The 12,325-nt window shown below is 42.9% G+C and overlaps 1 protein-coding gene across 1 annotated transcript; it reads left to right on the top strand.

The window, feature by feature from the left end:
- Positions 1–898: 898 nt before the first annotated feature.
- On the top strand, positions 899–11,924 carry si:dkeyp-66d1.7 (myeloid-associated differentiation marker homolog). The gene is made up of 2 exons (XM_035429769.1): positions 899–1,112; positions 6,333–11,924. Exon 2 carries the CDS (start codon positions 6,487–6,489, stop codon positions 7,369–7,371), a length of 885 nt encoding a protein of 294 aa, XP_035285660.1. The 5' UTR covers positions 899–1,112; positions 6,333–6,486; the 3' UTR covers positions 7,372–11,924.
- The last annotated feature ends 401 nt before the right edge of the window (positions 11,925–12,325 follow it).

Below are 12,325 nucleotides of genomic sequence, written 5' to 3'. Positions count from 1 at the left end.
CGGTATCTTTTTAAAAATATGATTTCATGCAATAGCAATCTTTGCGATTTCCCCGTTAGTCCACTGATCCGAGGCCGGAAGCGAAGAAGTGACTCACACCTCTCTTTTTGAGTTAGGAAATAAACAAATATCTGGGTTTCCATGGAAACCGTCTAACTGCAGCCTTAGCAACGTTTACAAATACCGAGAGAGCGATGGGCAACATTTCGCGGAAGACACAAATGCTGTTGTTTCCGAAAAGTAGAAACATTAGGCTGCTTTAATAATAAAATTTTTAAAAAATTAATTTAAAAAATATGCATAATATGCTTTGAACACAAACGTCTCAATGCATGTGTTTTTGATTGATGTAGAATGTATTTTACTGCGAGTGATATTCATTCATTATTTTATTCAGTGATCAATATTTCTGCATTCACTTTGTACGATGACTAGGTCTACATAATATGATATGGGCTTAAATACCTATAAAAACTTCTGAAGTATAAAACTTATTTTAGTCCATTTTATCATGCATCTATTATTTATAGCTACATATGCAAAGATGTGTTGCTTATTATAGGTTATTATTTCGCATAATAGCCTAACTAAATAGTTGCTGAAGCACACAGTAGGCTAAAGAACGTGGGTTTTACGGGTAGACTAGCCTACATCATTGTTTCGGATAGTAAAATTAAAGAAAATAACGTTAGTTTTGTGGACAGTGATGAAGATTTTTTTTTTCCTGATAAGTGTTCCTCGGTAGTAGAATGATGACAGACCTTTACTCATAGGCTACATACGATCCAGTGCGATCTCAGGTTTATATTTTTAAATCGGCTAAACAATTTGTTTAAGCTCGTCAGTGGAGAAACGGGAGGACCGCTGTACTTTTCTCTAGTGGAAGGGAGGTGCTTCCTAAAGGGGAAGAGGAGGAGGGAGAGATGAGGGACAGAGAACGAAATGGAAACAACGAACGAAATTTAAGACCTAATTTGGTTAGGAATGGGCGGGATGGCGCCGGGGAAACGTCTCTTGTCTTGTGTAGTTGTAAGAACGCGCGAGGAATCAGAGTTGTGTGCCTCGGGGCAGAAAGGCGAGACTTAAAGAGCCGCGGAGTGGATAAAGAAAAGGTAGGCTATGCTAACCTACGTCAGCGAACTATTAGGCCTATTATTTGCACGTTTTAGAGCCGCTGTGTCTTACTATTGCGTTCGGCATGACGTCGACATTACCGCTACTTTTCCAAACCCGCATACCTTGCGTAGCCAACTGAGGACCAGCTTTGGGTCAGCATGGGTGTTGGGATTTTGGGATGCAACACGAAAGGGAGGTTCGGGTTTACGAACGGGATGCAGAAATTGTGCCAAGAAGTAGCTGTCGAATTAGCAGTTTTGTAGTGGCTGAAAGTGAACCAACAAGTAGTTTGTTTAATTTTTCGCCTGGCATGAGCGAATCAAGCTCTATATTTTAAAATAATGCAACCGTCTAAACACACTTTATTGGGCAATAAAGTCTGTTGCGCATGAACTTTTTCTATTCGGGGCGGCAGTGTAGTATAATGTCAAAACCAGCTACTGTACCCATTATACTACACTGCTGCCCAGAATAGTTCGATTCCCAGGTAGGACACTGTCGTTGTACTTGAGCAATGGTACCTAACCTGCATTGCTTCAGTATATCAGTCTATCCAGCCGTATATGTTAAAATAAAAAAAATAAAAATAAATAAGTTGTGTAAGTCGGTCTGGATAAGAGCGTCTGCTAAATGCCTGAAATGTAATTTTCCGGGACGTAGGCTATGGCATCGGCGGGATAGTGCACGTATAGGAGCTCAAACGAACATCTGGGCGCGGCACGGCGGTTGTGCCGTGATGTGACTATGAGTAACGAGCTCCACAGACATACAAATACACAACTAACGCACACACCCAAACGGACACAAGCGACCTAGAGATCACATTTTTAAACGTAGAATACGATAATATTAATAGCATCAAATTTGATTTCATGGGCAGACTGAATTGAAACATTAAAATTGCTAATGTAAAACATGTATCGATTTACTGAATAGATTTCAGAATTATTTCATATGAACTTACATTTTTTTTAATCAAGTACTGTGATCGTAGGCGTGTACTTTGCCATGCTTTTATTTCACATCTGCTTTTCAGTTACACATTATTGTTATTTACTGAGCAGCTCCGCACAAAAGAGAACAAACTGGCGCACATGTAAAATCATTACTCGAATGAATGAATTTGGTGGTGAAACAGTCAAAAATGCAGTTTAAACCACCTTCAGACCTAAAAACGAAGACCAAATATTATGTTTTATAGAATTAAAAATGTTTATTTGTTATTTGTGACGTACCTTTATGACATTATGCATCATCTGTTATATAATTTACCTTGTCTATTATGGCAACATCATAACACAGTAAAATATCCAGTGTTAATTATAACAATGTACATACGAGTCCTGTTCAGACCATACAGGATGTACCCTCAGCCTGTAACAATTTTTTATATATATATATACATTTTTTGGGCTTTTTCAGCTTTATTGGACAGGACAGTGTAGAGAGACAGGAAGAAGGAGGAAGAGATGTGCGACAAAGGTCGCGCGGTCGGACTCGAACCGCCGACGTCGCGGCTCCTAAAGAGCATGTAGACAGTGCTCTTCAGGCTATGCCACCAGACCCTGTAACAGCTGATTTAACGCTGAACACTTTACTCTGTATGAACGATATGAAATTGAAATTTATAACATGCACAGTTTTTGTTTCCAATCCGACAACTTGGTGTGATCATGTTGTAGGACAAGCTTCTGTGCTCGACATAACTCACCCCAGTGTAAGTCTGCATTTCAAAAGCAGATTATGCATTTATAGCATTATTTCTAGCATTATTCATATACCGTAGATTAAACACCAAATATTTTTTATAAACGCCTTGAATCTTGGAAACTTGCCTTTTGTTAAAACCCATTCCGATCCTTTGCCTGTTTCTTCAAGAAGAAAAAAGAGGTTCACAGTTTGCCAGAGGTGGCAATCAAATACTTTGCTTTCCATCCTAATTAATTTTATTTCATTACAGTGGATCTGTTCTATTCTCATTTGTTGCCATGGTTACACAGCACTGGCGATGGCGGCTGCAGGTTTGACTGCAGGCGATTTTTGCTGAGTGGGCTAATTTGCCTGAAAAAGTACGAAATTGAATTATGAAAACATTCAGATTACAACGCATCCCATTAAAATAGATTGCATTTTTTTAAAGATTTGTTTCTTAGCATGACATGCTGCACTGCAGCTCGCCTATTATTGCCTTACTTATCATTTTATACGTCCAGCAATCAGCAGAATATAGTACTCTAGCACTGCTTCACTGAAACGTTCCAGGGTTGTTTGTTTCTCTCCTTCCCTCCCTCTTTCGTTCAGTTTTTCTATCAGGATTCTGTGGCAGTATGAGCGAGCTGTTGTGCTCTAATCTCATTATAGGTGGAATTATATTGGGTTAGAGTTAATGGAGCATGTGACCTCAGAAACACAGATAAACAGTGAGCCAAACAAACCAGGAGCAGCATGTGTCTGTGTGTGGTGTGTGTGTGTGTGTGCGTGGTGTGCGTGTGTGTGTGTGTGTGTGTGTGTGTGTGGTGTCTGTGTGTGCACGTTTGTGTGTGTGGATTTACCTGTGTACGTGGTGCGTGTCTGTGTGCGTGCGTGCGTGCGTGCGTGCGTGGTGTGTTTGTGTGTGGGTGTGTGTGTGTGGGTTTGCCTGTGTGCATGGTGTGTGCGTGCGCGTTTGCGTTTGTGTGCATTTTTCGTTTGTGTGTGGGTGTGTGTGTGTGTGTAGTCCTGTCGCATCCTGTTCTCTCCTGCTGCTGATGTTTGCGCACATGTACCAGGCCTTCCCCTCCCTTCCTGGGTGGGGCACAGTTACTCTCAGAGCGCCACCTAGACTTTCCTGGGCGGGGCCTGGCTGGCTTTCTGAGCTGCACCAGTCTGTCAGTCTGAACAGGCCAGCCATGTGACTAACGCTTGTTTCACCATTAACGCCAGAGACAAATGCACCCTGGACAGCTAACATTAATGGCGTCATTGACACTTGTACGCGTTGCTCGCGTTCGTACATTTAACAATTTAATGCAGTCAGAATCAGTATGGAGCGTGTAAGTGTGTCACAGCACAGTAAGAATCAGTATGGAGCTTGAAACTGTATCACAGCACAGTAAGAATCAGTGTGAAGCTTGAAACTGTCACAGCTCAGTAAGAATCTAAACTGTGGCACAGCACAGTACAAATCTGTATGGAGCTTGAAACTGTGTCACAGCACAGTAATAATCTGTATTGAGCTGGAAAATCTGTCACTGTACTGTATGAATCTGTATGAAGCTGGAAACTATTTAAGCACTGTAAGAATCTGTATGAAGCTTGAGACTGTGTCACAGCACTGTAAGAATCTGTTTGAAGCAGAAGGCTGTGTCACAGCACAGTTAAGAGTTTGTATGAAGCTGAACATGTGTCACAGCACTGTAAGAATCTGTTTGAAGCAGAAGGCTGTGTCACAGCACAGTTAAGAGTTTGTATGAAGCTGAACATGTGTCACAGCACTGTAAGAATCTGTTTGAAGCAGAAGGCTGTGTCACAGCACAGTTAAGAGTTTGTATGAAGCGGAAACTTGCAGGTAGCACATATGGGATTGCAGTCATGTGCGGCCCAAATTTATTCTGTAAAGGATGTGTCATTGTATCCGTCACCATAGGAAGGGAACGACGATGGATCATGTTTCCTTCCTTCCTTATTGAACAATCTCTAACGTTTCCAGCTAGTCCCTTTTGGGCCACAAGGAGAAAGGGGCACAAGGAAGGAAGGAAGGAAGGATGCATTTTTAAGTGCTTGAATATAGCCAGCGTGTTTGTGTGTGGGGTGTGGGGAGCTGGGGCTCATGGGTAGTGTAGTTCGTAAAGGGTTACAATTTGGGTACATCTGGAAGCTCACAGAGAGAGGAGAGGTGGGGGCAGTGCTGAACAGCTCACACATCTGGAATTCATCAGTAGGAAGGAAAGTCTGACTGAACAGGGAGGAAGGGAGAGGGAGGAACTGGGGGAAAGAGAGAGAGAAGGGAGGGCGGGGTGACTCATGCTCTTGCTATTTTCACTCCATCGTTGCATTGGGAATGTGTGTCCCGCAAGATTAGAGTAGAGAGGCTTTCCCTTTTCTGTGTCCTCCCCCTCCCCCTGTACCCCCCCCCCCCCAGTCTGTCCTGACTCCACCCATGGTGCCTGATGACATACTGAAGCTTGTGGGGTCAGACTGAGGCTACTGCTGCTGCCGCTGCTATGCCTGTCTGAAACACACACACACACGCATAGATACACACACACACACTTACACACAGACACACGCATGGATACACTCACACACACTTACACACAGACACACGCATGGACACACACACACACACACACTTACACACAGACACACACACACACACATGGATACACACACACGCTTACACACACAGACACACGCATGGATACACACACACACACGGATACACACACAGACACACGCATGGATACACACACACACACACACACAGATACACACACAGACACACGCATGGATACACACACACGCTTACACACACAGACACACACACACACATGGATACACACACACACACTTACACACAGACACACACACACACACGGATACACATGCAGACACACATGCGCACAGTCTTGTTTTTGTGAGTTATAAGGTCTATCAGTTTTTTGGTCACTTATGAGGACCAGACACACACACACACACACACACATGCACCATTCCACACATACACACGCACACAAAAATACATACATATGCTTTTCACTCGTACACATATTATTCACAGGTCTATATGTTGTTTAGCAGTCATGAAGCTGACAACACTCTAAAACCCACCCTACGACTGCAATTATACTGCTTCCAAATTACTGCTACTGCTATTAGTGCTACTATCACTACTGCTATTACTACTACTGCCCATACTATTACAACTAGTACCACTGTTGCTGCAACTACTATTACTACTGCTGTTACTACAATTACTACTACTACTACTACTAATAATAATAATAATAGTAATAATAATAATAATAAATAATAATAACACTGCTACAGCTACAACTAATAACACTAACCAGAATAGCAACAATAATAAAGAAAACTCAAAGGGCGTAATTATTTGACTTAAATGATTTTGGCACGTACGGTGTACTACGTACCTTGTCTTCTAGAGGCGAATGTTTTGTTTGAGTGGTTTGGCGTCCGCCCCTGACTTCCTGTTCCCGTATCCCCCTCTCCCACAGGTTTGAGAGCGCACCTGCCCGTCACCTCCGTCTCCTCCCACTGACGTGCCGAACGACAGCGCTCCTCGGATCCCGCAGCCCAGAGAGGCCAGCACTCGCTCACGAACACACACACACACACACACAGAAAACAAAACACGAGCGGCGTCCCACAATGCCTCTGGTAGTGATGCACTCGTCCCCCCTGTTTTGGGCGCGGCTGGCGGCCATGGTGCTGGCGTGCGTGGCGTTCAGCGTGGCGGTGCACGGGGCGAACCTCTGGCACGGGACGGGCGACTGGTGCCTGTTCTGCTGGGGCTTCAGCTTCGTGGGCACGCTGCTGGTGCTGCTGGTGGAGGCCTTCGGCCTGCAGGCCCGGGCCCCCGTCTCCTGGAAGAACTTCCCCATCACCTTCGCCTGCTACGCCTCCCTGCTCTGCCTGTCCGCCTCTATCATCTTCCCCCTCTACTTCCTGAAGGGCTACCCGGGCAGCGACCGCACGCGCGACTACCGCATCGTGGCCACCGTCTTCTCCTGCCTGGCGACGGTGGCGTACCTGACGGAGGTGAGCATCAGCAAGGCCCGGCCCGGCGAGGTGGTGGGCTACATGGCCACCGTCCCCGGCCTGCTCAAGGTGTGCGAGACCTTCGTGGCCTGCGTCATCTTCGTCTTCATCAGCGACCCGGTGTCCTACAACCACCACGACGCACTGAAGTGGTGCCTGGCGGTGTACTGCGTTTGCTTCATCCTGTCGGCCGCCATCATCGTGCTGTGCGTGGGCGAGTGCACCGGCTGCCTGCCCTTCTCCTTCGCCCGCTTCCTGTCCGCCTTCGCCCTCCTGGCCGTGCTCATGTACCTGTCGGCCGCCATCATCTGGCCCGTCTTCCAGTTCGACAGCAAGTACAGCCGCCAGACCAGCCGCCCGTCCTACTGCAGCAGCAGCGCGGGCCTGTGCCCCTGGGACAAGCTGGTGGCCGTGGCCGTCCTCACCGTCGTCAACTTCCTGCTTTACCTGGCCGACCTGGTGTACTCCGCTCGCCTGGTCTTTGTCTCTGTGTGAGGGGAGGGGGGGCGGAAGGGGGTCGTGGGGTTGGGGATGAAAAAAAAAATGTCTTCCTTTGGTTCCTGCTCTTCAAAGATCTTCTTTGCTGTTTAAAAAAAAAAAAATGTGGAGCATCTTTGGTTCTGAGCTCCCTGGTGTCCCACAATGCACCTCTTCTTAACCGCTTGCCTCAAAGGTATAATGTAAGACCCTGACGTTCCCACCAATAGCATTGCAACATGCAGTAACCAGCCAGTACAAAATCCCTGTTTTGCCGTCTCATTGCTGCATCTGATTGGTGACATTTAAATTCCAAGAGAGTCTTGCTGCATCTGATTGGTGCATTTAAATAACGAGAGTGTTAACAGCATGTGAGCCCCCCCCCCCATCATTGATTCAACAGACTCACTAGATGCTCAGCTCTGTGTTCCCCCACATTTAAGCATTCCGACTGTGATATTTGTGTAGGGGCATGACCAAGTACAATACCGTGACGATGGAATATCCTGTACTGTAATATAGCGCTGGAAACTCCTTTTACTAGTCCCAGTCTTCTGTAATTAACAGACCTGGGTCAAATGCTAGTATTTGCTTTGGTCGTATTTTGCAGGATCAGTTACACCAGGCAAGATCAGCAGAGCACAGAAAAGTATTTGAATCCAAAACAAATATGTATTTGACCCAGGTCTGGTGATTAGGCAGCAGTCAGGACAATCGGAACACAGTAGCTGAGTATCTGGTACGTGTGTGTCGAACCTGTGACCCCGGCCGAGACAGCTCTTTAAAAAAATGGTGTTTAGGCTAAAAGACTTTCCTGATTGGTCCAGACGGCTGCTCGCACATCTCACCTGGTCCATTTAAAGTGTTATGGGTAAATCAGTTTGTGGGATTTTCGTGGTCGATAACCGCAAATCGTTTTTGGAAATGTAAAAACGCGGGACTCCCAAGCATTCTGTCAGTCTGGCTGTCTGTACCCCCAAAAAAACCCAGGGTCACCCCCAAAAGAAAGCAGAGACGGCCTGTCCCCAAAAGCAATGGAGCCCTCTCTTCCAAAAGAAATACCGAAAACAAAAGCAAAGCCAAAAACAGAAGAATATCCAACATTAGCTGCAAGAAAAGATACTGTTTGTGTATTCTGTGTTGAGCTTTCAGTGTTAAGGGGATCATATGAAGTGTTACAAAATAAGTGAGTCTGAATTTTAAAGATTTTCTTTCATTTCGACTGATTTTACTGCAACTGCCTCTGTTTTGTTTTTTCACACGATAAGCCAAAATTATTGTAACTCCTTTAAATTTTACATGTTTTTATACACATGAGTAATGACTTGAAAATTATTTGAAATCACAGACTCGTTGTTTTATTGCTTGTTTAATTGTATTACTGTAGCCCAAAGTGCCTCTAACGTGTTTATCATTTTAAAGAGAAATAACCAGCTAGTTAAACTGCTGTTATATTTCAAAGCGTACATATAATAATTTGTGTTATAATTTTGTTGATATAATTATTTGCCTGGGGCCTGTATCATGAAGCAAGATTACTGTTGTTGGATAACTGCACTGAGGAAAAACCCACTTTTTACTTCAGTTCCTGTTGCATATTTGGGAGGGTCCAGGTTTTACTTAGTGCAAGTTATCCTGCTAAATCAGTAATCCTGCTCCAAGACACAGGCCTCTGTTCATGGTTGTTATTTGCTTTTTTGCTTTTTGTTTGTAAACCAATTTTGCCAGCATTAGGTGTAATTTTTGGTAACTGAGGCCTAGAATGGCTATTTTAAAGGCTTTTTGGAGCACTGGAGAGTGGAGATGGTTAAAACCAAGATTATTATGTATTTTCAATTCATTTTTATTTCTATAATATGTTTGAATTTGGTTTCCAGTGTCATTTTCTGGTTTAGTTTCAAGTCAATCTTTGTTGCTCTTTTGGACATCCATGCCTGTTTCCTTTTTGTATTATCTTGCGTTAGTTTTAGCTGCAGGGGGGCAAATGCAAGTATCAGTTAATTTTCAGTGCCATCAATCACCTTTGCCTTAGAGTGGAAACATCGACAGCAAATTAACTAGACACTTAGACACATTTGGTTTCGCAGTATAAATACGCCATTTTAGTTTGCTGAAGTGAATACCTTTTTAAAGTAACTGATTTAAAGTAACATTTTTTAAAGTAACATTTCATGGACTAATGTGAACAAATGATTACCAATGATTAAGTAATATAGGTTATATATTACTTAATATAATATCCTTGCATTTATATAGCACTTTTCCAAATGCTCAAAGTGCTTTACAGCGATGAAGGGGAACTCACCTCACCCACCACCAATGTGTAGCACCCACCTGGGTTATACATGGCAGCCATTTTGCAACAGAAAGCTCACCACACATTAGCAATGTGGAGAGGGAGAGAACATTTTTTTAGCCAATTAATTCAGTTAAATCAGGGGATGATTTTGGTGGCAAGTTTGCGAGAGCCAGATCTGGGATTTAGCCAGGACACCAGGGAATCCCCTACTCTTTGTGATAACTGTCATGGGATCTGTAATGACCACAGTGAGTCAGGACCTCGGTTTAACGTCTCATCTGAAAGACGGCATTTCCTACAGTCCCCGTCACTGCACTGGGGCATTGGGGTTTATTTGAAGGAAGATTGCCCCCTGCTGGCCCACCAACACCACTTCCAACAGCAACTCAGTATTCCCTGGTGGTCTCTTATCCAAGTACTAACCAATCCCACACTTGCTTAGCTTCAGCCATTCGGCAGGAGCAGAGTGCATGGAGGTATGGCAACTGACGACTAATATATAATATATAGATCTTTTTAGCCACAAAAGGCAAAACGCAAAGCTTCTGACAATTAACTGACGTTACCGCATACCTAACAAGAAGCTTTTGGTGACTTTTAAAAGTTGAAAAGGTACAGTCCAGTATTTTTAATCTATTCAAAATAACCCCAGATCCCTATATCATTCGCTGGCCATGGGATTGAGGTGCATGGGGTGATAGCTAGCAAGGTTTGATCACTGTTTTGTCTTAACTCTACACTTTTCCATTTAGAGTGTTTATAATACACTATGTAGCGTATTGCCATCTAGTGGCTGCAACTGCCTGGACGCCCAACAGACAGGTCAAAAGCTTTTATCATCTCTTTTGTTAAAAAATATAAAAAATTAAACGATATGAAAATTACATCTGTTTCCATTTATTTTATTTAGATTGAGACTTCGGTTTCAGTTTATTTGTAGTTTCTCGGACAGGCATGTTTCTTATTTTTTATTTCAGTTAAGGAATATGTTGTTTTTTTTCACAGCTTGTGTTCATTTAAATTTTCATGTATGATAATAAGCTGTAAAACATCACTAATTACATTCTGCTCTAAAAATGTTTTGGTTGGCCATATGACTGCCAATGTGCATACAATACCCAGAATTCTTCTGACATTCCTACTCTCAGTTCCTATTCTATGAACTGATATTTTCAATTTCCATTTGCCACCTGATTCTGAACTGATTTCACAGGAGTTCAAAAAGTATATTGGTTTGAATTTAACTGTGCTTTTAAATATGCTAAAATGGCCATAGATATTTATTTAAGGTCCTTAGTAGTTTATTGGGTGAGAAAGCATTGAAGAAAGAAAAATATGTAGTTCCATTCATTTAAGAACAAATTTATAGTATAGTCTGGGTCCATGTTTTGTAACCTCAGCATAGCTTGCCAATATTGCTAATGAGATAAGAGCACCCATTGCCTTTAAATGCTAATGAGATAAGAGCACCCCTTGCCTTTAAATGCTAATGAGATAAGAGCACCCTTGCCTTTAAATGCTAATGCGATAAAAGCATTACATCCTTTTTAATGCTAATGAGATAAGAGCACCCCTTGCCTTTAAATGCTAATAAGATAAGAGCACTATTTCTTTTAAATGCTAATGAGACAAGAGCACCCCTTGCCTTTAAATGCTAATGCGATAATAGCATCACATCCCTTTAAATGCTAATCAGATAAGAGCACCCCTTGCCTTTAAATGCTAATGAGATAAGAGCACTCTTTCCTTTAAATGCTAATGAGATAAGAGCACCCCTTGCCTTTAAATGCTAATGCGATAAAAGCATCACATCCTTTTTAATGCTAATGAGATAAGAGCACCCCTTGCCTTTAAATGCTAATAAGATAAGAGCACCCTTTCTTTTAAATGCTCATGAGATAAGAGCACCCCTTGCCTTTAAATGCTAATGAGATAAGAGCACCCCTTGCCTTTAAATGCTAATGAGATAAGAGGATTACTGCCTATAAAATGCCACAATACGCCCCCTTTTAATTTCATAGCTTTGGACAATTATTTTAGTTCCATTTCATCTAAAAAAGAAAACCTATCAAATTACAGGTGCAGTCAAAACAAGAAGGATAGGAGTGGTTGTATTGAAAGGAGAATGGACTTGGGATATGTGGGGGGGGTGATAATTCAAACAGAGGGATGACTCTAAGCAGAGGCTTTGACTGTTTATATTTTCCCTACACGTCTGTGTGCGGCTGTTATGTGATGTACTGCGTGTTTAAATAATAAAAGAATAAAAGAATACATGACCCCATCACTTCAGTATGAAAAGGTCCCACCACACTAGAGGACACGTGATACATAACTGTACTCCAAAACACAACCTCACACAGACACACAACTCTACTCTAAAACACAACCTCACGCAGACACACAACTCTACTCTAAAACACAACCTCACACAGATACACAACTCTACTCTAAAACACAACCTCACGCAGACACACAACTCTACTCTAAAACACAACCTCACGCAGACACACAACTCTACTCTAAAACACAACCTCACACAGATACACAACTCTACTCTAAAACACAACCTCACACAGATCGACAACTCTATACCAGTGAAGACCTTCATATATGTACACAGCTAATACACAACATCAACAGATACACAACTAATGCACAGCCTCACACAGA

Source organism: Anguilla anguilla, chromosome 8 (assembly GCF_013347855.1).
Source record: "Anguilla anguilla isolate fAngAng1 chromosome 8, fAngAng1.pri, whole genome shotgun sequence".
Taxonomy (NCBI): domain Eukaryota; kingdom Metazoa; phylum Chordata; class Actinopteri; order Anguilliformes; family Anguillidae; genus Anguilla; species Anguilla anguilla.
Note: the sequence above shows the minus strand (reverse complement) of the source record. Positions and strands in the feature narration are given on the sequence as shown.

Coding starts and splice junctions, on each gene's coding strand:
- si:dkeyp-66d1.7 (XM_035429769.1), top strand. CDS start 6,487: ATGCCTCTGGTAGTGATGCACTCGTCCCCCCTGTTTTGGGCGCGGCTG.